The sequence below is a fragment of the Rhinatrema bivittatum genome, chromosome 9, assembly GCF_901001135.1.
Source record: "Rhinatrema bivittatum chromosome 9, aRhiBiv1.1, whole genome shotgun sequence".
NCBI lineage: Eukaryota > Metazoa > Chordata > Amphibia > Gymnophiona > Rhinatrematidae > Rhinatrema > Rhinatrema bivittatum.
The window spans coordinates 47,899,244-47,921,233 of record NC_042623.1 but is presented as its reverse complement, the minus strand read 5'-3'; the positions used below and the strand labels follow the sequence as shown (position 1 = coordinate 47,921,233).

Sequence of the window (21,990 nt, the reverse complement as noted above, 5' to 3'; positions counted from 1 at the left end):
GATTATCAACAAACAACTCACCGAATACATTGATGAACACAACATACTCTCCACATCCCAATATGGTTTTCGCAAACACCATAGCACAGAAACGCTACTCATCACACTCTCAGAATCCATACTTAAAGCCATGGACAACGGACAATCCCACATACTTGCACTGTTAGACATCTCCGCGGCATTCGACACCGTCAATCACCTCACACTCATCAAACGCCTCATGGAAATTGGCATTGCTGGCACAGCCTTACTATGGTTCCAATCATACCTTAGCGACAGAAGCTACAGTGTAAAAATTGGTTGTAACAAATCCAACCCTGTCAAACTATCTCAAGGAGTACCACAGGGTTCATCCCTCTCTTCAACACTCTTTAATATATACCTCCTCCCCCTCTGCCATCTCCTCTCTAAACTGGGTATCCAGCACTTTATATATGCTGACGACGTGCAGATACTCATTCCTATTAATGATTCCATTACAAATGCAATGAAGATCTGGAACTCTGCTCTATCTGAGATAAATAAACTACTCTCCGATAATTTCCTTGCACTCAATACTAACAAAACAGAACTACTCATTCTTTCTCCTCCTAACAACCCCTCACGCAGTCTCCCCCCCACCCCCCACTCCCCAGCTGCCCTCCTACCCTACAAGTCCGCAACCTTGGAATTATGATAGATAACCAATTTAACCTCAAAAAATTCATTTCGGCCACTATAAAAAGCGGATTCTTCAAACTCCACACCTTGAAGAGAATCAAACCTCTTCTTCACTCCTCTGACTTCCGCACAGTACTGCAAGCTATGATCCTGTCCAAACTTGATTATTGCAATGCTATCCTCCTAGGCTTACCAAAAAGTACTCTACAACCGCTACAATTATTACAAAATGCTGCTGCACGCATCCTTACCAATACTCACCGTCATGACCACATCACTCCCGTCCTCCAATCATTACACTGGCTCCCTGTAACCTCCAGGATAGTATATAAAGTACTCACGCTCATACACAAAGCCATTCATAACCATGACATGCAATGGTTCCCAGAACATCTCCTGCTTCACACTCCGACCAGACCCACAAGAACGCCTCACCAGGCCAAACTCCAGACTCCCTCTCCTAAGCTCATGAAACACACCACCTTCAGAGAGCGATCATTCATCATTGCAGGCACTGCCCACTGGAATAAAATGCCTTCCCAACTACGCCATGAACCTTGCCACAAAAAATTCAAGCACAATCTTAAAACATGGCTGTTCAAACTAGCGTACCCGGACTAACGAATTGACTCCCTCCAAAGATGTGACATGACCTCCCGACTGACCCTTGCCCTTGCTACTTACTCTCCCCTCCTTCCACCCACTGTGAATATACTCCCCCTTCCCCTCCCCTATTACTTTCCCCTGCTAATTATTCTGATTGCATTGATGAACACCCTTTGTAAAAACTAACATGTACATATGTATATAATTCTCGTATTATCTACTCCTGTCCTTGTTTACCCCCTCCCTGTTAAAAAATGTTATTATTGTAAAGCTTGTTGCTCAGTTATGTTACATTGTGAACCGAGGTGATGTTTTGCAAACGTGCCTCGGTATATAAAAAACCCGTAAATAAAATAAATAAAAATAAAATAATAAAAATATAGTACTTTTTTTTATTAAAGCAACCTTCTAAGGCCAATTGGGTTATTTCTAATAATGAATTGGGCGACAGTTGACAAATTAAGCATAATACCAGCTGTCAAATTAAGCATAATACCAGCTATAGTACAGTTATCTAAGCACTACTACTAGACACAGTTGATAAAAACAGAGGGGCGGATTTTCAGAGCCCTGCTCGCGTAAATCCGCCCAAAACCGGGCGGATTTTACGCGAGCAGGGCCCTGCGCGCCGGTGAGCCTATTTTACATAGGCTCACCGGCGCGCGCAGAACCCCGGGACTCGCGTAAGTCCCGGGGTTTTCGGAGTGGGCGTGTCGGGAGGCGGGGCCGGAGCGCGCGGCGTTGCGGGGGCGTGTCGGCAGCGTTTTGGGGGCGGGTACGGGGGCGTGGCTACGGCCCGGGGGCGTGGCCGTGCCCTCCGTACCCGCCCCCAGGTCGCGGCCCGGCACGCAGGAGGCCTGCTGGCGCGCGGGGATTTACGCCTCCCAGAGGGAGGCGTAAATCCCCCGACAAAGGTAGGATGGGGGTTTAGACAGGGCTGGGCGGGTGGGTTAGGTAGGGGAAGGGAGGGGAAGGTGAGGGGAGGGCAAAGGAAAGTTCCCTTCTAGGCCGCTCCGATTTCGGAGCGGCCTAGGAGGGAACGGGGGTAGGCTGCGCGGCTCGGCGCGCGCAGGCTATACGAAATCGATAGCCTTGCGCGCGCCGATCCAGGATTTTAGCCGATACGCGCGACTACGCTCGTATCTACTAAAATCCAGCGTACTTTTGTTTGCGCCTGGAGCGCAAACAAAAGTAGGCTGTTCGCGCTCGTCTGAAAATCTACCCCAGAAGGAATAGCACTGCATGTTTCTTACTTTATAGGAAACAGTAGCAACTACCTGATATTTCTCATGTCTAGGTTCCATTACAACAGTTTCAACAAGAAAAATCCTTCTGCATAAGTTCATCCAAGAACTCTTTAAGAAACACAATTGTGCATCCTTTGCTAGCAATCTTGTATCTTTCTCTGGATTCCCTGACCTGCAGCAAGTGCACTGTATAGCAGAGCAGCTTACCTGTAACAGGTGTTCTCCCAGGACAGCAGGATATATTCCTCACATATGGGTGACGTCACTGGACAGAGCCCTATCATGGAAAACTTTTCTGTCAAAGTTTCTAGAAAGCTTTGACTGGCACACTGAACATGCCCAGCATGCCATGATCCCTGTGTCCACAGGGGTCTCCCTTCAGTCTTGTTTGTAGCAAAAAAGTGCGAGTGAAAAATAAAACAACAAAACGTAAGTGGACCCAACTCCGCGGGGTGGTGGGTGGGTTTCATGAGGACTATATCCTGCTGTCCTGGGAGAACACCTGCTACAGGTAAGCAACTCTGCTTTCTCCCAGGAAAAGCGGGATGGTAGTCCTCACATATGGGTGATTAGCAAGCTACAGGCTGACTCATATTACAACAGGCCAATAGCAGACAACTCGTGCAGCAGGGACAATAATTGGGGTGCTATTGGTAATGATGAGGCAGCCTGAAATCACAGCAGGTGGTTGTGGAAGGAGTTGGGTATTATACTGTAACAAAGTTTTGCAAGACAGATTAGCCAAAGGCAGAGTCTTGACGGACTTCCTTATCTAAGCAGTAGAGGGCTGCGAATGTGTGAAGAGAGCTCCATGTTGCAGCCTAGCAATTGTCGGCAAATGGTACTGAATGATAGTGTACTACCGATATTGCCATGGCTCTTACAAAATGTGCCTGCACTCACTTCTGGAGAGGAAGGCCTGCTTCCTCATAGCAGAATTTGATACAGTCTGCTAGTCAGTTGGAGAGAGTTTGTTTGCACACTGGAACTCGCAGCTTATCTTTGTCATAGAAGCAAAGAGTTTGGTGGATTTCCTATGGAGTGCAATGCGGTCTAGATAGAATGCAAGTGCACGCTTACAGTCCAAGGTGTGCAAAACCCTCTCGCCCTGGTGAGAGAGAGGCCTTGGGAAGCATGGGCAGACTATAGACTGAGTAAGGTGAAAGGCTGTGTCCACCGTAAGAAGAAATTTAGGGTGAGTACGGAGGACCACTCGATCACAGAGGAACCTAATGTCGGGTGAGTATGCAAGAAGGGCTTGTAACTCACTGACCCTTTTAGCAGAGTTGATGGCTATGAGGAAAATAATTTTCCATACTAGAATTTTAATGTTATAGGAATGCAAAGACTTGAGCGGGGAACGCATGAGCCTTGTAAGCACTACATTTAGGCCCCATTCCATAACCAGTGATCGTAGAGGAGGCTTAAGCTGTAGAAAACCCATGATAAGCCGACTCATAAGGGGTTGAGCCATTAACAGGGCATGACCTACTCCCTGGTGGTTCGCTGAGATGGAACTGAGGTGTCTGGGGACCAGAATCCGAAAGGTATCCTAGATAGCCCAATAGAGATGGAGTGGGGCAGGAAAAAAGACACCAATACCTTTTTGTGCATGTCATTTGGTAAATCTTGCCCATTTCGAATGGCAAGACTTACATGTTGAAGGTTGTCGTGAAGCTACAAGTACCTGAGAATATTATTTATGTATTTATTTATTGATTTATTTAGTGATTTTTTTATATACCTAGTGAGTCTGTGTGCAGGCGAATTGGTTCTTGGAGTGATAGGTTGAAAATTATGGAGAAGCATACTTGTTGAGGCTAGTACGGGGTTATGAGAATCATTGAAAACCTGTACTGCTGCAACTTCACGAGAGTTTTGGCTATGAGGGGTATCGGTAGAGATGCCTATAGGAGGCCTTTGTTGCAGGGGCGAGCAAAGGCGCCCATGGCTAACGCATTTGTATGCCTGTGTAGGGAGCAGAATCTGTCCACTCTGTGGTTTGATTCGGATGCAAGAAGTCGATGGTTGGTTGACCTAAGCGCTAGAAGATTTTGCTCGCTACACATGGATTCAGAGACCACTTGTGTGGATGGAGACATCGATTGAGATGGTCTGTTAGTATGTTCGCTATGTCTGTTAGATAAGTGTCCCAGAGATGCATGGAGTGTGCGAGGGCCCAGGCCCAGAACTGTGCAGCTGCCTGGCAGAGTAGATAAGAGCCTGTGCGTCCCTGTTTTTTTCGAGTACCACATTGCTACTATGTTGTCTGTTTGAATTCACAAAGTTTTGTGTGAGAGACAGTGTTGGAAGGCATAAAAGGCATAACGCATGGCTCGAAGCTCCAGGAAGCTGATCTGAGACTTGTTATGGAGCAGAGTCGATGCATTTTGGGTTTGGAGGGTATTGATATGAGTTCTCCAACCCACGTTGGATGCGACCGTGGCCAAGATCATGTGAGGATTTGGTACGGGATCGGTGATATGGAACAGGGACGAAAGCGGTGGAATGGCTTAGAGCCACTGAAATTTTAAAATCCACTGAGTTCTTCTCATGGCTAGTCTGGCCATAGGAGTGCCGTGGATTGTGGCATCATGTGGCCCACCAATGAAAGATTTGATGGGCCGAGGCTATGTTGCATGCGAGCAGAAATGTGGATAATTTGATAGGATGTCTGCGTGGTTGTTGGGCAGGAAGACCATTGCGACTGTAGTGCCCAGATCTGCACTAGGTTTATAGTGAGTCTTAGAGAATTTAGAGCTCCTTGTTTGGATTGACTCCTTATTAGGCAGTCGTCCAGGAAATGAAACGTGTGAATGCTGTTGTTCTTTGTAGATGAGCGATAGCCACTGCTAGGTATTTGGTGAAAAACACAAGTTGTCAAAGCTAGTTCGAATGGCAGAATTTGGTATTGAAAATGTTATTGACTCACTTTGAAGGATATAGAAAGTCCAGAGAATAGAGGCAACCCCCTTGTTGTAGTAAGGGAAGCATGGTGCCGAGAGACACTATTCTGAACTTTTCTTTCTGAAGAAATTGAGATTTCTGAGGTCCAGGATGGGTGGGGGTCGCCTATTTTCTTTGAAAGTAGGAAATAGCGGAATTAAAAACCTCTGCCTTGTTATGTCCGGGGAACGGTATCCCGAGCCCTGGTCCTCAGTGGGGTGGACCGTTCTGTTCTCTGGCAATGAAGAAAAATCCAGGAGCCTGCCCGACTGGCGGAGCTGGTGTGATCTGGATACCCGTTTGTCTCACGTGGGAGCGAGAGCGGTAAAAGGTCCTTCTAACATTCCTCTTCGCCGGTTTTCTAGCTGAGGAGGGAGGAATTGCAAGAAACATAGAGAGCTATTACAGGGTCTCGTGGTGGTCTTGTAATTGAGCCACTGTCTGCTGGAGCTTGGGCATGAAGAGATTATCTGCTGTGCATGGCAGATCAGCTAGATTATCTTGGACTTCGGGCCATAAATCAGTGGCTGTAAGCCAGGTTACCATCTAGTACGGAGTCCTGTTGCTGGCAACAGGAGGACGTTTCGAAGCAATCACATGTTGCTCAAATTTCATGTGGATGGCAGAGAGGTTCCCTTGGTGTTCTGTCAAACACAGCTGGTAAATTGCAATATGTGACACCACTATGGTTCTTGGACGATATTACGGCCTAGAACCTCCCGAAACTTCTGGTCCTTTTTAGTGACCAGGTCAAAAGGGATGGTTTCAGGCACGTCCTTAACTTAGGTCTCGATGGGATTGATGCCGAAGCGGGATTAGAGGGCCCATCGCCCCTCGAGGATCCCGGGATAGGTATAGGGATCCGTGGAGGCTCAGAAGTACGAGTCGGCATTGATGACATAGGCTGTCGCTGGTAGGTGCCACAACAGTGCGAACATCGATGGCTCCGGTGTTAGTAGATTCTGGAAGGCATTGATGACAGCCTGACGGACGAGGACATCCAGCTCCTCCCTGGAAGTTGGTATAGGTAGCGCAGCTACAGGGGGAGACAGGCTAGGCGTTACTGGCACTTCCACATGAATCTGTGGTGGCTCAGTACCCGGCACTAGTGTCGGTGGGGAATGCTTTGGTGCTTCGGGTGCAGAGGAGCATAGAGACTCTTGTACCCGGGCCCGCTTCGCAACTGGCTCAATGGACATTGATGCCGGTGCGGTATCAGTGCCGGCACCGAACGCAGAACCACATCGGTGCCGGCGACAATGTTTCCCTAAGTGCTTGGCCCGGTCATTCTCCAGCACCGAATAAAATGCCACTGATGTCCAGAATGGCGAAGGTAACGGATGGGTACCGTGGCAGTGATGATGTTTCCCTCGGTGCTCGGCCCAGTCATTCTCCAGCACTGAGGAAGATGCCACCGATGTTATAGATGGCGTTGGTGACGGCTAGTCACCGTGCCGGTGACGATGATTCCCACAGTGCTCAGCCCGGTCATTCTTCAGCACCGAGGAAGATGTCCTCGCTGTCTCGGATGGCATTGGTGACGACCGGTCACCGTGCCTCTACTGCTCTTGGCATTGTTTGTCACCCAAGGATTACAAAGGGCTCTGATTTAGAACCCGAAGTATGGAGCGTTTTCTTTAGTCAAGGACATCGATGGGGGTATCAATGGCGGCTTCGATAGATCGATGGCCTGGAAAGAGGCATCGATTCGATGGGGCCATCAACGGGGGTGATGAGGGGGCATCGACGGTGTCGACAGGGGCATCGATGCGGGTATTGACAGGGGCATCGATGTCACCGACGGGGGCATCGCAGGGTGTGGGCGGCATCGACGGTGGCCCTGGTGGCCATGGGAACCGTGGACGTCCCAAACCCTCAAGCCCCGTTGGAGGTTCGCAGTAAGGACATTCACGGGTATCATGGGGCAGACCGAGGGTGAAAAGAAGGCCGCAATTCAGTTGGTAACCCAGGGGAACCGTTAGTGAGGTGACAGGAACCGACCGAAAAACAGGGCATAGTGCTCATTGAGTGTCGATGAAATGTACGCGAAGGGAGACCCATGTAGGGGAAATTATTTGTGAAGTAAAACTTCAAGTGTTTCCGTGAGGAAAAGTTGTGAGAAAAATCTCACAGAGCTCCTAAACGCGAGGCAAACTGCATTGCAGAAAAAAAGAGACTGAAGGGAGACCCCTGTAGACACAGGGATCATGGCATGCTGGGCATGCTCAGGTGCCAGTCAAAGCTTTCTAGAAACTTTGACAGAAAAGTTTTCCGTGATAGGGCTCCGTCCAGTGACGTCACCCATATGTGAGGACTACCATCCTGCTTGACCTGGGAGAATGCATCGGCCCCTTAGTTTGCTCCATTCCCTTTCAGTTATGGCTATTCATCTTTGTCATTTGTTGTACAATGTTACCGCTTCAGTTTAGTTTTGTTGTTATAACGCCAATTTGGGCAAGAGCGCCATATGAAAATGGAATTCAATAAATCCATGTCTGAAGACTTCTATTCCCTGCTTTCTCTCAACACAGCTGTTTTACCATGAGTGTACCTGTTGCCGTGAACATGAGATGCACAGAAGGCAAAGCTATAGTGAAGCAGGGTTGGATCAATCACAGAGCCACTTTCTGCATGTTCTATTAATTCTGTAAGGTAGGAAAGATGTCGATGGCAGCCTCTCACTCCATAACGAGCACAGTATTCATCCAGCACAAACACCTGGCCAGGGCTAAACCAACCCTATAAGACAGACAGACAGACATTTCAGACACTGAGCACTGGATCTCGCATTTTCTTTTAAACCAATCTGCTAAGTTAATGTTTTTTATGATTTTATTTTGCATATCTTTTTAAGAATTGTTTTCAGACTGATTGATCAGGCAATAGCAATTTTGACAATATCAGTTTAGACAGCATTTAAAAAACTCTGAACTACTGCAACCTTTTTCACTGTCTCTGGTGTTCTAACTTTACCAATGTCCTGTAAATCACATTGCTCTGAAACTAGGATTCTAGACAGCACAGAGGGTGAATCTGTGACATGCACATCCAAAAATGACACATATATCCCACTTTCAGGCAGCACACAAAACCATGCAAGGAGCTCCCTTGCACATCCCTTAGCATGAAGCACCACTTCCACCATCCACAGTGCACAAGCAGAAATGCATTCATAGATCTCTCTGCAGACACAGTGGAAGGGATCTTCTGGTGTGGCTGGCACAATCGATCCTGCTGACAGCCTCCAAAGGAGAGAGGATTAAAAGAACAATCATCAGAAATACGGTATAATAAAATGTTTTTAAATGCACTTATTCTGAAAAGCACAGTTTTGAGTAACAAAATCTTAGAAACAGCCATTCTTCTAGCTTAACTTAGGAAACAGGAAAATGTTTAAAATGGTCACAATAAAAAAAAAATTTCTATAAAAAGGTTGACACTGTTTTTTCACCTGTAGCCTTGTCCATCATTTTTGATGGGAAATTGAAAGTGCTGGGCATGGAAATGGATTTAAAAAAGCAGATTTGATACATTCAGATTGAGACTGAGGAGGATTTCACTGCATTTGGAAGTTGAAAATTTCACAATAAAATGCAAGAGAGACTTGTTTTAGAAAATTACTATGTGTAAGCTCCTGATGAGAGTTAAAGATGCCTAAACAACTTCCACTACGTGAAAAAGAACAGGAGGCAGGAAGCAGGACAGAAATACAATATATAGTTGGGGAAAAAAAACCACACTAGTTAAAGAAACATGCAGCATTTTCCAATTAATCATCAGACTATCATGTTTTGTTCTTTTTTTCTTTGCATTTATATTATAAAGCACTTGGGGGAAAGGGTTTCATAAGAGCCATTATTTAATAAGAAATGGAAAACGTGATGAAACTAGAGGAAGAAAATCATTCTACTCAATCTTTAGAACACCACAGGGGAGGTTGGTTATCATGAAATAATTACATCTAGGGAGCATCGCATGGCACTTCTTCAGAGTGTTCCCTATTCTTACAGCAAGTAGTTTATAATTTATTAAGACATGAAGATGAATCTTATATAGCACTTCTGAAAAATCTATATACAGTACTCACACAAACACACACCACATATATATGTTAATAATAATCAGATCTGAATATTATGCAAGCAATGATGTTTAGAAAGCTATAAGTATGTGAGAACCTGGCATGTACATTTAATAAATCTAAATCTATAATGGAATAACTGCGTTAGAATGTCTGCATGGCAATGTAATGCTTTACATTACAACTGCTAACCAATAATGATATAATTATTAGAATACCTCTAAGAAAGTGAAAAAAATAATTTTAATGAGACAATATGCATATTTGCTAATTCTGTAGATACATGCAACGTCTAACATGAGATTAATTTATATGAAAATGTATCTTTATACCATTGAATTGTTCATTAAATAGTGTGGATATTAGTGTCTATGATATATACACCTAAATATAAACCTGTAGATAAAACAGCAATATTTTAAACTGTTAATCTACTGGCATTCACTTTTTATAGTATTCAGTAACTGCAAAATAGTTTGTTATGGTTTACAAAGCTGCTAGATTAAGGTTGATTAGTTAGTGGTGTTCTGAATCTTAAAACCAGAAATAATGAAGATTTTTCATGTTTCAAAATAAGATTTAAAACATATTTTTAGTTCATTACAGTGTAAAAATATTTTAATTCTTCAGATATCCACACTATTTAATGAACAATTCAAAGGTATAAAAATACATTTTCATAAAAAATTACTCTCATGCTAGACTTTGACAAGGAAGAAGAAAATGCTTATAGGTAATTGAGTTCTTTTTCAGCATTTGCTTCTGGGGAAAAATACAATTATGTATTATATGAACATATGTTTATCAAAAAGCTAAAATAAAAGAAGTCAATGAGAAATGCATCCGAGTCATGGTTGCTATAGCACTGCATATTTCATATAAATTCTTTTAAAAGTTATTCCAAGGTTACATTAAGTGCCTTACTGCATTGTTAAGAAGAAAAGACTTTTTTTCGCCCTGGATGCACTGTTGGAAAGCCAAGCACCTACCCTTCAAGTGGCAATTATCTACCTTCAGGCCTTTCTTGCGATTTTGCAGCAACACAGAGATTAGAAAGTAGCCTTTAAATTTTATTTATAAGACACCACTGAATTGGCATTCACAATGCAATGGAAACTGATAAAAACTGAAAGACATCAATAGGCAGGCTTTCAAGTGCAAAATGAATAAAATAAATTAATCAACTCAAATGTTTATCTTTGGTGAATTGTTTAGAAAGTTAATTAAAAATCAAAATTATGGAGGCTGCATGCTCCGACAATGTTAATATATCTTGCATAAATGTTTATAGCAGCACATCAGCTCAGGCCACCTGAAACAAAGGAGGTAAAGTTTAGATCAGGGGTGGGCAATTCCTGTCCTTGAGGTCCACCAACCGATCCGGTTTTCAGGATATCTAACTATGAGCTATATTTGCATGCAATTGAGGTTGTGCATGCAAATCTATTTCAGGCATATTCATTAGGGATATTCAGAAAACCTGACTTGTTGGTGAACCTCACTGACCGGAATTGCCCACCCCGGCTTAGACACTTAACAAGAAAATAATTGAACCTCTTTATATATATATATATTTTAAAAAATGATAATGGAAAAAAGGCAAAATTTTCATATAAAGCTTAAATGTGAATACATATAGCACTGCACTCACTAAACATGCCAGTTTCTATTCTCCAGGTTTTTTTTGTGTATTTTGATGATAAGTGTCTCCAAAACCATATTCCCTTTACGTCAACAATGATTCAACCAAACCATCCAGTTCCACATTTCATCACATGGTTAAAATGCATTCAAAATTATTTGCACAGAGATCCTCATTTTGTGAAGCCAGTTTCAATTAGAAATGAACATCCAATCTATATTTTTCTTTTTTTTTTTTATGCAGTTTGACACTAATCTTTTTTATATTTGCTTCTCTCCAGCTTATCGGAGAACAGTGCAAATCAGATGACATAATGTCTGACATCTTGTGAGCAGAGTCTGTACCTTAAAATGCCTGTACAGGTGTTAGTAAATCCTGGCATAGAGCTTTCCACCTTTATTGAAGCCTTCTGTTTTTATTCAGCCCTCCCAAGAGGAACTGATAAACCACAGTTCAGAGTCAGTTTGAGTCTATTCTCTTCTCTATTGAGTGGCACAGCAGTAGTCTTCAAGTGTATAATTTTCAAATTTGAAGCCAATCGATTGGAATCCTTTATCCTAACGCTAAGCACAGTTATTAAATGAGTCAGAAAGAAAAGACCACTTTGCAGCAACTATTTCTCACTTCTACATTTCTTTGATTCCAGCTTGTGCTTACCAGACAAGAATAGGAACCGTTCAGCCTGTGATCCAAGGTCTGCCTCTGAAGTACTCTGAAGAGGGAAGCGTGGTCAAATCTGCAAGGATTAGCTGAAATAAACTCATCCATACCATGTTTCTGAGCACGCTCTGCATCTGTTTACACAAAGGCAGAAAATATATGTACATATAAATGTGTACAGTGTATGGACAAAAATATACAGGGGCTAATGAAATAAAGTATGCCCAGCCTAGTGCAAAGGTTTATGCATGGTTGTGCATTCATTTTGGAAGCGCTAGACTGGCACCCAATACAATAAGGAGATTAGCACATCCAAAATGCACATTCAAAAAAATGCATAGCCGATAGCGTTCAACACAAGTAAATTCAATGTAGATGAGGCTATCTGCTATTAACCCCCAATGCAGAAAATCACTGGGCACCCAACGCACACTTTTTAATGTGGAAAATTAACTTCAGCCCCAGCATAAAGCCATTTCGCAAGTCAAGGGCTCATGAGAAATTAAAAACTATGGTCCTCTGTAGGGATGTGAATCGGATCCGATATCGGATCCGATTCTGGTTCCAATTCACATCTCTATAGATGTGAATCGGATCCAATATCGGATGTGAATCGGATCCGATATCGGATCCGATTCACATCTCTAGACTCCTCTGTGGTTCCTCCTACTTAGTATCATTGTGACACTTACATTTTCTGCTTTCAGAGTTGAAAAATTTTCTTGATTTAAAAAAATACAAAAAACTCTGGATGCACAATTTGGACACACAGGGGTAGATTTTTAGACATACGCACGGGTGTAGATTTGTTCGCGCAACCCGGAGAGAAGCAGCCGCACGCATGTTATAAAATCCAGGGTCAGCGTGCGCAAGGGGGTGCACAATTGTGCAACTTGCATGCGCCGAGCCATGTAGCCTTCCTCCGTTCCCTCCGAGGCCGCTCCGAAATCGCAGGGAACTTTCCTTCCGCCTCCCCCCACCTTCCCCTCCCTAACCCCCCCCTGACCTTTATCGTCGAAGTTATGCCTGCCCAGAGGTAGGCGTAACTTGCGCGCGCCAGTCGGCTGCTGGTGCGCATTTCCTCGGCAGGGCCTCAACGGAGGAGGCCTCGGCCCCGCCCCCGGAACACCCCTGAACTGGTGCCTCCCACCCGCCCACTGCCCCCGCCCCCGGAACGCCCTCAGACTGGCGCCCACGGCCCCGCCCCCGGAATGCCCCTTTTTCGAAGCCCCGGGACATACGCGCGTCCCAGGGCTGGCTCGGCGCGCGCAGGGGCAAGCAGCGGCAGGTTTTCAGGGGTTACGCGCATAACCCTTTGAAAATCTGCCCCACAATTTATATACACAGGGGCAGATTTTAAAAAAGCCGCGTGCGCGTACTTTTGTTCGCGCCACTGGCGCAAACAAAAGTACACCAGATTTTAAAAGACACGCTCGTAGCCACGCATATCTTTTAAAATCCGGGGTCGGCGCGCGCAAGGCTGCGCAAAATCGGCAGCCTGTGTGCGCCGAGCCACGCAGCCTGCCTCCATTCCCTCCGAGGCCGCTCCGAAATCGAAGCGGCCTCGGAGGTAACTTTCTTTCCGGTGCCCCCCACCTTCCCTTTCCTTCCACTAACTAACCTGCCCCCTGGCCCTAACTAATTCCCCCCCTACCTTTATTTCAAAAGTTACACCTGCCCGAGGCAGGTGTAACTTGCGCGGGCAGGCGCACCATGTTCCGGTCCAGGGGCTGGTCTGGAGGCCGCGTCCATGCCCCTGGAACGCCCCTGGGCCGGAACCACGCCCACGGCCCCCGGCCCCGGAATGCCCCCCGATGACGCGCTGGCAGCGACCCGCCCCCGACATGCCCACCCCAGGAAAGCCCCGGGACTTATGCGCATCCCGGGGCTTGTGCTCGCCGCTGAGCCTATGCAACATAGGCTCGGCACGTGCAGGGGTGGAAGGGGCAGCTTTTCGGGGGTTACGCGCATACCCCTTTGAAAATCTGCCCCACAATGTAGATACCCATAGCAAGGGGCATCTTCAGCAACCTTAGCAAAATCGACCAGAAGCGGGACAAAAACGGATGCTCGCATTAAGCTCCCGTTGCAATTGTGGGTGCCTGATGTATTTGAAAACTAGGGATACACAATTTTTCTCTAGCGCATCCTTTTTAAAGCAGCCCCTCATTTAAATACTGCATCGGCCACCCAGAGGATATGGCTGTGTGCGCATAAGGAAAAGGGGGTGCTCAATGCGAGTGCCCATTTTAACACGCATCATACTGCATCGGCCTGACAGTATGTACGATCTTACATTGAAACAGAAAAAATGTTGCCATATTGTTTCCCCACTTAAGGCAAATAAAATAGGTTAAAGGCCTGTGAAAATTTGAAAATGTATGTAACAAAACTTATGTTATTCCAGTGAGAAGTACTACAAAATATGGAGAGACGAATAATGAAAGCCATTTCTGGGCTCTTTGATTATTGCTCCCCCTCAATGTGGTAAAAGCATGTAGGTTTTATCTGCACAGTTTAGAGGGTTTCCGAAGGCTGGAGTTTGGACAGTGGAGGAAACAACACGTGTAGTTTTGAATAATCAGAACTGTGCATCTTGTTTCCAATGGAAAAATGTTCTGACAAGAAAGCAGGCACATATCTCTGCAGCTAATTTCTTCTGGGGGCAATAATCAAAGCAAAACTATCTGCGTAGTTTTGCTTTGATTGATAGAAACACTGTGGGTAAACTGCCTGTGAGGTTTGTAACAACATGGGTAATTTGATTATTTACCTCCATAGTGCTTTTATTAAAAAAGCTTTATTTAAATAAAAATGTAAAAACTTACAAGATTATTTTCTTAGTTTTAAATATTAAACTTCATTAAAATTTAATTTGGAGAATAACTTTCATTAAAGCGGGTTGGCAAACTTGTCTGGCCCTATAATTAACAATTTTATTTTGACTATTTGATATTTAGGTAACATTAAGTAGAGTCTTTTGTATTCCTTGGAAAACTTAAACATTTTAGGGATGAATTTTTAAAGACTTATGCAGGGGTTGTGTGTGAAAAATTGGCAAATATGTGGGTAAGTAGCCTCTGTGCAAGGAAAGCAAATTTTCAGGTTGAGATTACATGCATACTGTCTCTGCTGCGCTGAAAAATATGCGTGTACAAGGAGGTCATGTTGAGGGAATTATGGGGAAGGGTTTGGAAGTACATGCGTATTTACATATTTTATAAATGGAGTATGTGCATACATTATCAAACATGTGCATGCTTTTAAATCTGCTAATTATGTCACAAATATTAAATCTGACTTTTGTTGTTTGCAGTTTTTGGGTGGAAGTTCTGGCACAAAGGGTGAAGGGAATGGGTTTGCTGGTGCAGATCTTGGTATTTGGAAAGATGGGTATAAGTATTTTCATAAATGAGGTGTGCATATATATCAGCTACCTTTACAAAATAGGGATGTGCATTAGTTTGTGACGAAATAGGAAATAGAGACGATATTTCCTATTTTGTTGCGTTTCGGGGGGGGGGCGGCAAAATGAAAAGAAAACCCACAAAATTTCATGTGGTTTTCATATTGGTTTTGGGGGGGGGGGGGAGAAAGGGCACATTAAAAAAAACAAACCCAAACCCACCCCAACCCTTCAAATTTAATTAATTTCAACCCCCCCCACCCTCCCGACCCCCCAAGACTTGCCCGATCCCCCCCCAAGACTTAACGAAAGTCCCTGCTGGTCCAGCGGGGTCTCAGGAGCGACCTCCCCCTCTCGGGCCATCAGCTGCCACTAATCAAAATGGCGCCAATGGCCCTTTGCCCTTACCGTATGACAGGAGCTATCGGTGCCATTGGTTGGCCCCTGTCACATGGTAACATAGAAACATAGAAACATAGAAATGATGGCAGAAGAAGACCAAACGGCCCATCCAGTCTGCCCAGCAAGCTTCACATTTTTTTTCTCTCATACTTATATGTTTCTCTTAGCTCTTTGGTTCTATTTCCCTTCCACCCCCACCATTAATGTAGAGAGCAGTGATGGAGCTGCAACCAAGTGAAATATCAAGCTTGATTAGTTATGGGTAGTAGGGGAAGTAACCGCCACAATAAGCAAGCTACACCCATGCTTGTTTTACCCAGACTGTGTTATTCAGCCCTTATTGGTTGTTTTTCTTCTCCCCTGCCGTTGAAGCAGGGAGCTATGCTGGATATGCGTGTAGTATCAGTTTTTCTTCTCCCCTGCCGTTGAAGCAGAGAGCTATGCTGGATATGCGTGAAGTATCAGTTTTTCTTCTCCCCTGCCGTTGAAGCAGGATATGCATTGAAAGTGAAGTATCAGGCTTATTTGGTTTGGGGTAGTAACCGCCGTAACAAGCCAGCTACTCCCCGCTTTGTGAGTGCGAATCTTTTTTTCTTCTCCCCTGCTGTTGAAGCAGAGAGCTATGCTGGATATGCGTGAAGTATCAGTTTTTCTTCTCCCCTGCCGTTGAAGCAGAGAGCTATACTGGATATGCGTGAAGTATCAGTTTTTCTTCTCCCCTGCCGTTGAAGCAGAGAGCTATGCTGGATATGCGTGAAGTATCAGTTTTTCTTCTCCCCTGCCGTTGAAGCAGAGAGCTATGCTGGATATGCATTGAAAGCGAAGTATCAGGCTTATTTGGTTTGGGGTAGTAACAGCCGTAACAAGCCAGCTACTCCCCACTTTGTGAGTGCGAATCCTTTTTTCCACATTTCCTCTTGCTGTTGTAGCTTAGAGCGATGTTGGAGTCACAGTAACCATGTGTATGTTTATTGAATAAGGGTATTATCTCCAGGCAGTAGCCGTCATTCTGGCGAGCCACCCACTCTTTATTGATGGCCTCTTGATTTTATGGATCCACAGTGTTTATCCCACGCCCCTTTGAAGTCCTTCACATTTCTGGTCTTCACCACTTCCTTCGGAAGGGCATTCCAGGCATCCACCACCCTCTCCGTGAAGAAATACTTCCTGACATTGGTTCTGAATCTTCCTCCCTGGAGCTTCAAATCGTGACCCCTGGTTCTGCTGATTTTTTTCCTATGGAAAAGGTTTGTCGTTGTCTTTGGATCATTAAAACCTTTCAAGTATCTGAAAGTCTGTATCATATCACCTCTGCTCCTCCTTTCCTCCAGGGTGTACATATTTAGATTCTTCAATCTCTTCTCATAAGTCATTTGATGAAGACCTTCCACCTTTTTGGTTGCCCTTCTCTGGACCGCCTCCATCTTGTCTCTGTCTCTTCGGAGATATGGTCTCCAGAACTGAACACAATACTCCAGGTGAGGTCTCACCAAGGACCTGTACAAGGGGATAATCACTTCCCTTTTCTTACTCGATATTCCTCTCTCTATGCAGCCCAGCATTCTTCTGGCTTTAGCTATCGCCTTGTCACATTGTTTCGCCGACTTCAGATCATTAGACACCATCACCCCAAGGTCTCTCTCCTGCTCCGTGCACATCAGCCTTTCTCCCCCCATCGAATACAGTTCATTCGGATTTCCACTCCCCATATGCATGACTTTGCACTTCTTGGCATTGAATGTCAGCTGCCATGTCTTCGACCACTCTTCCATCTTCCTTAAATCCCGTCTCATTCTCTCCACTCCTTCCGGCGTGTCCACTCTGTTGCAGATCTTAGTGTCATCCGCAAAAAGACATACCTTACCTTCTATCCCTTCCGCAATGTCGCTCACAAAGATATTGAAAAGGACCGGTCCCAACACCGATCCCTGCGGTACACCGCTTAAAACCGCTCTCTCTTCAGAGAGAGTTCCATTTACCATCACACATTGTCTTCTGTCCGTCAACCAGTTTGCAATCCAGGCCACCACCTCGGCACTCACTCCTAAGCTTCTCATTTTATTCACCAGTCCTCCTGTGCGGGACAGTGTCAAAAGCTTTGCTGAAATCCAAGTAGATGACATCGAGTGCTCTTCCTTGATCCAATTCCTTGGTTACCCAGTCAAAAAAGTCAATCAGATTTGTCTGACAGGATCTTCCAATGGTGAATCCATGCTGCCTCTGGTCCAGCAATTCTCCCGACTGTAGATAGTTCACTATTCTCTCTTTCAACAGTGACTCCATTACTTTTCCCACCACCGAAGTGAGGCTAACCGGTCTGTAGTTACCAGCCTCTTCTCTGTTCCCACTCTTGTGAAGCGGGACCACCACCGCTCTCCTCCAATCATTCGGCACCACTCCCGTTTCTAGGGATCTATTGAATAGGTCACACAGCGGACCTGCCAGCACATCTCTGAGCTCCCTCAGTATTCTGGGATGAACTTCGTCAGGCCCCATGGCTTTGTCCACTTTCAGTTTCACCAGCTCTTCCCATACATTTTCTACTGTAAATGGAGTTACATCTACTCCATTCCCCTCCAGTTTCTTGTTAACTAGTGTCGGTCCTTCTCCAGGGTCCTCTTTAGTGAACACAGAACTGAAGTATTCATTTAATATTTCTGCGATTTCTTCGTCTCTCTCCACACATTGATCCTTTCCACCTTTCAATTTCACTATACCACTTTGAACTTTTCTCTTTTCACTGATGTATCTGAAAAATGTTTTGTTACCACTCTTTACCTCTTTGGCAATCCTCTCTTCCGCTTGACTTTTTGCCATCTTGATTAATTTCTTCGTCTCCCTCAGTTCTACCAGATATTCTTCTTTGTGTTCCTCCTTTTGGGATCTTTTATATTTCTTGAACGCTGTTCTTTTAGCCTTTATTTTGTCAGCCACCTCCTTTGAGAACCAGATAGGTTTCATTTTTCTTTTGCTTTTCTTTACTTTTCTAACATATAGATTAGTTGCCTTGGTTATTGCTCCTTTTAGATTGGTCCACTGTTGATCCACATCTCTCTCGTTTTCCCAGCCTTTTAGTTCTTCCTCCAGGTACTTCCCCATTTCATCAAAGTCTGTGTTTTTGAACATCAAAACTTGGGTTTTTGTGCTTCTTTTCTGTGTCCTTTTTGTGATATTAAACCATACCGTTTGATGATCACTGGTGCTGAGGTGGGCACCCACCTGGACGTCTGAGACATTATCTCCATTAGTGAGCACTAAGTCGAGTATAGCTCCTTCTCTCGTGGGTTCCATTACCATTTGTTTGAACAAAGCTACTTGCAGGGCATCTACTATTTCTCTACTATTATTAGATTCTGCAGATGGGATTCTCCAGTCTACATCTGGCATATTAAAGTCTCCAACGATCACCACTTCTCCTTTCTTTGCTATCCTGTGGATGTCTTCAATCAGATCTCTGTCCAGCTCTTCCTTTTGGTTTGGAGGCCTGTAAACCACTCCAATAAAAATGGATGCCCCATCTTTTTTTAAGTCGGCCCATAGTGCTTCTTCTTTGCCCCATCTTCCTTGCAGCTCAGATGCTTGGATATTGTTTCTGACATATAGAGCCACTCCTCCCCCTTTCCTATCCTCTCTGTCCTTCCTTAACAAGTTATAGCCTGGTATTGCCGTATCCCAGTCATGATATTCCGTAAACCATGTTTCAGTGACAGCAACAACGTCCAAGTCCGCCTCCACCATTAGGGCATGCAGCTCTGGGATTTTATTACCCAAACTACGAGCATTTGTGCTCATAGCTTTCCAGCTTTCTTTGCTCAGGTTACTGCTGTTCCTGGACTCCTTTTGTGACCTATTTAGTTGAGTTTTGTTATCCACTTTTCTCTTTGCATTTGTGCAAGGGAAGAGATTAATGCCTCTGATGACAGAGTCATCCATCACTGTGAGCTTTTTCCTTTGGTTTCTGATTTGGAATTTCTGTATGCATTGGGTTTTTTCTCTCTTTTCCGATAACATTTCAATCTTTTTCTCAAGGACTTCTTCAGAATTTAATACAGAGAAGGCATTTTGTACTTGTTGCACTTGATACAGTGTGTGTCTACGGAACACAGGTCTTATTCTACCAGAGCCCACTGAAATACTTTTAAAGTTCCTTAATGGCCTGTGTGAGTGGTGGGATAGAGTTGTGGGTTGCACAGCTTTCAATAATGGGTGTCTGTGGGTTACAGGTCTTATCCTACCTGAGCCCACAGTAGATCTCTTTTTTCTTGAGTTTTGGTTATTCAGTGGTAAGTGGAAATTATTTCCTGAATAATGTACCGTGGCTGAGACTCTCTTTATTGAAGCTAATTCAGCTTTAAAGTCATCCAGCTCCTTTAAAGTCATCCAGGCCATCCATTGCTCCTAGGAGCAATGGATGGCCTGCACCATTTTGTTTACTGGCAGCCAACAACCTGAGAGCGGGAGATCGCTTCAGGGACTCCCACTGGACCACCAGGTAATTTCAGCAAGTTTTGGGGGGATCGGGAGGGTGGAGGGGTTGTAATTAATTAAATTTGAAGGGTTGAGGTGGGGTTTTTTTTCGGTTCAGGGCAGCCGAAAAAAAAATCGGCCCGAACCACGGGAAACAAAATTTCCCGCGGCGGGCTGATAACGAAGGCCAAACCAAAAGGTTCGGCCGAATCACATCTCTATTACAAAATACCTGCTTCTGCATATAAACTGAGGGCTGCAATGCACACAGGAAAATTAGTTCTTACCTGTTAATTTTCATTCCTGTAGTACCACGGATCAGTCCAGACAGTGGGTTGAGCCTCCTTTCTAGCAGGTGGAGACAGACTAAAACTTGCAGGATGCCCTATATCAGGACAGAGCCTATCCTCTAACCCTTCAGTATAACGTATGTCAAAGTATAAAACAATAAACCCAAGAATAGGATCAAGCAAGTAATCAAAAAGCTCAACGGAGTAACCATAGATTAATGTAGAAGCATAAACTTGGTATAAAATAACCACCAAGGCTTCCGGTGTAAATGCTCAGTAATCTTGCACCAAGGAAAATATGAAAAACCGCAGACCTGCAAAAAAAAACAAGCTTCGAGAGGACAGAAGACAGACAGGGAAGGGCGTCTGGACAGATCCGTGGTACTACAGGAACGAAAATTAACAGGTAAGAACTAATTTTCCTTTCCTGTACATACCCGGATCAGTTCAGACAGTGGGATGTACCAAAGCTTCCCTAAACTGGGTGGGACCGAGACAATCCCGCTCGAAGCACTTGCCGCCCAAAGGAACCGAACACCGGAGCGTGTACATCCAGACGGTAGTGCCGAGCAAAAGTGTGCAGAGACGTCCAAGTGGCGGCCCTGCAAATCTCCTGCGGGGAGACAGATTGACTCTCCGCCCACGAAGTAGCCTGAGAACACAGAGAATGGGCCTTCAGACCCTCAGGAAGCAGACGACCTTAACAAAGATACGCTGAGGAAATGGCTTCCTTCAACCAATGCACAATCGTGGTCTTAGAAGTCTGCTTACCGCGGTTGAGACCACTCCAAAGGACGAAGAGATGGTCTGATACCTGGAAGTCATTGGTGACCTTGAGATAGCGAAGCAAGACTCGTTTAACATCTAGCCGACGAAGGTCGCCACCCGCCGTACCCGCAATCTCCTCCGGTCCCTGGTGAAGCTCGATTCTCCTGAGAACTTTCCCCACCAGTGGCTACGGGGGAAACACTTATAGAAGGACGTCCGCTGGCCAAGGTAGAGCCAGAGCATCCACGCCCTCTGCGCCGTGCTCCCTCCAGCGGCTGAAGAACCGATTGGCCTTGGCATTGCGCGGAGTCGCCATGAGGTCGAGGTAAGGAGGACCCCACCTGTCCACTATCAGAGCCATGGCCGGGTCTGAGAGTTTCCACTCTCCCGGATCGAGCGACTGCCGGCTGAGGAAGTCAGCTTGAACATTGTCTTTTCCGGCGATGTGAGAAGCCGCAAGGCACTGTAGGTGACGCTCCGCCCAAGCGAGGAGACGGCTGGCTTCTAAGGCTACCAGGGGACTGCGAGTGTCCCCTTGGCGATTGATGTAGGTGACTGTGGTGGAGTTGTCGGACAGGACTTGTACCGCCTTGCCGCGGATCAGGGGAAGGAACTCCTGAAGGGCCAGGCGGACTGCCAAAGTTTCCAGTTGATTGATGTGCCAGCGCGACTGAGTCTGGGACCATGTCCCCTGGGTGGACTGAGAAAGGCAGACCACACCCCAGCCCAACAGGCTGGCGTCCGTGGTTACTATCGTCCACTGTGGAGCTTGAAGAGGCATCCCTTGCAGGAGATGAGGAAGAGACAGCCACCAC

General features: G+C 45.3%; 1 protein-coding gene across 20 annotated transcripts in view; it reads right to left on the bottom strand.

The window, feature by feature from the left end:
- CADPS2 (calcium dependent secretion activator 2) overlaps positions 1 to 21,990 on the bottom strand; it is a 1,612,018-nt gene that overhangs the window by 633,743 nt on the left and 956,285 nt on the right. For all 20 annotated transcript variants that reach the window (XM_029616598.1, XM_029616596.1, XM_029616606.1 and 17 more), the window contains 2 exons: positions 11,840 to 11,976; positions 8,011 to 8,198 (listed from right to left, as the gene is read on the bottom strand). In XM_029616598.1, coding sequence (XP_029472458.1) covers positions 8,011 to 8,198; positions 11,840 to 11,976 — 325 coding nt within the window. The remainder of the gene's footprint in view (positions 1 to 8,010; positions 8,199 to 11,839; positions 11,977 to 21,990) is intronic.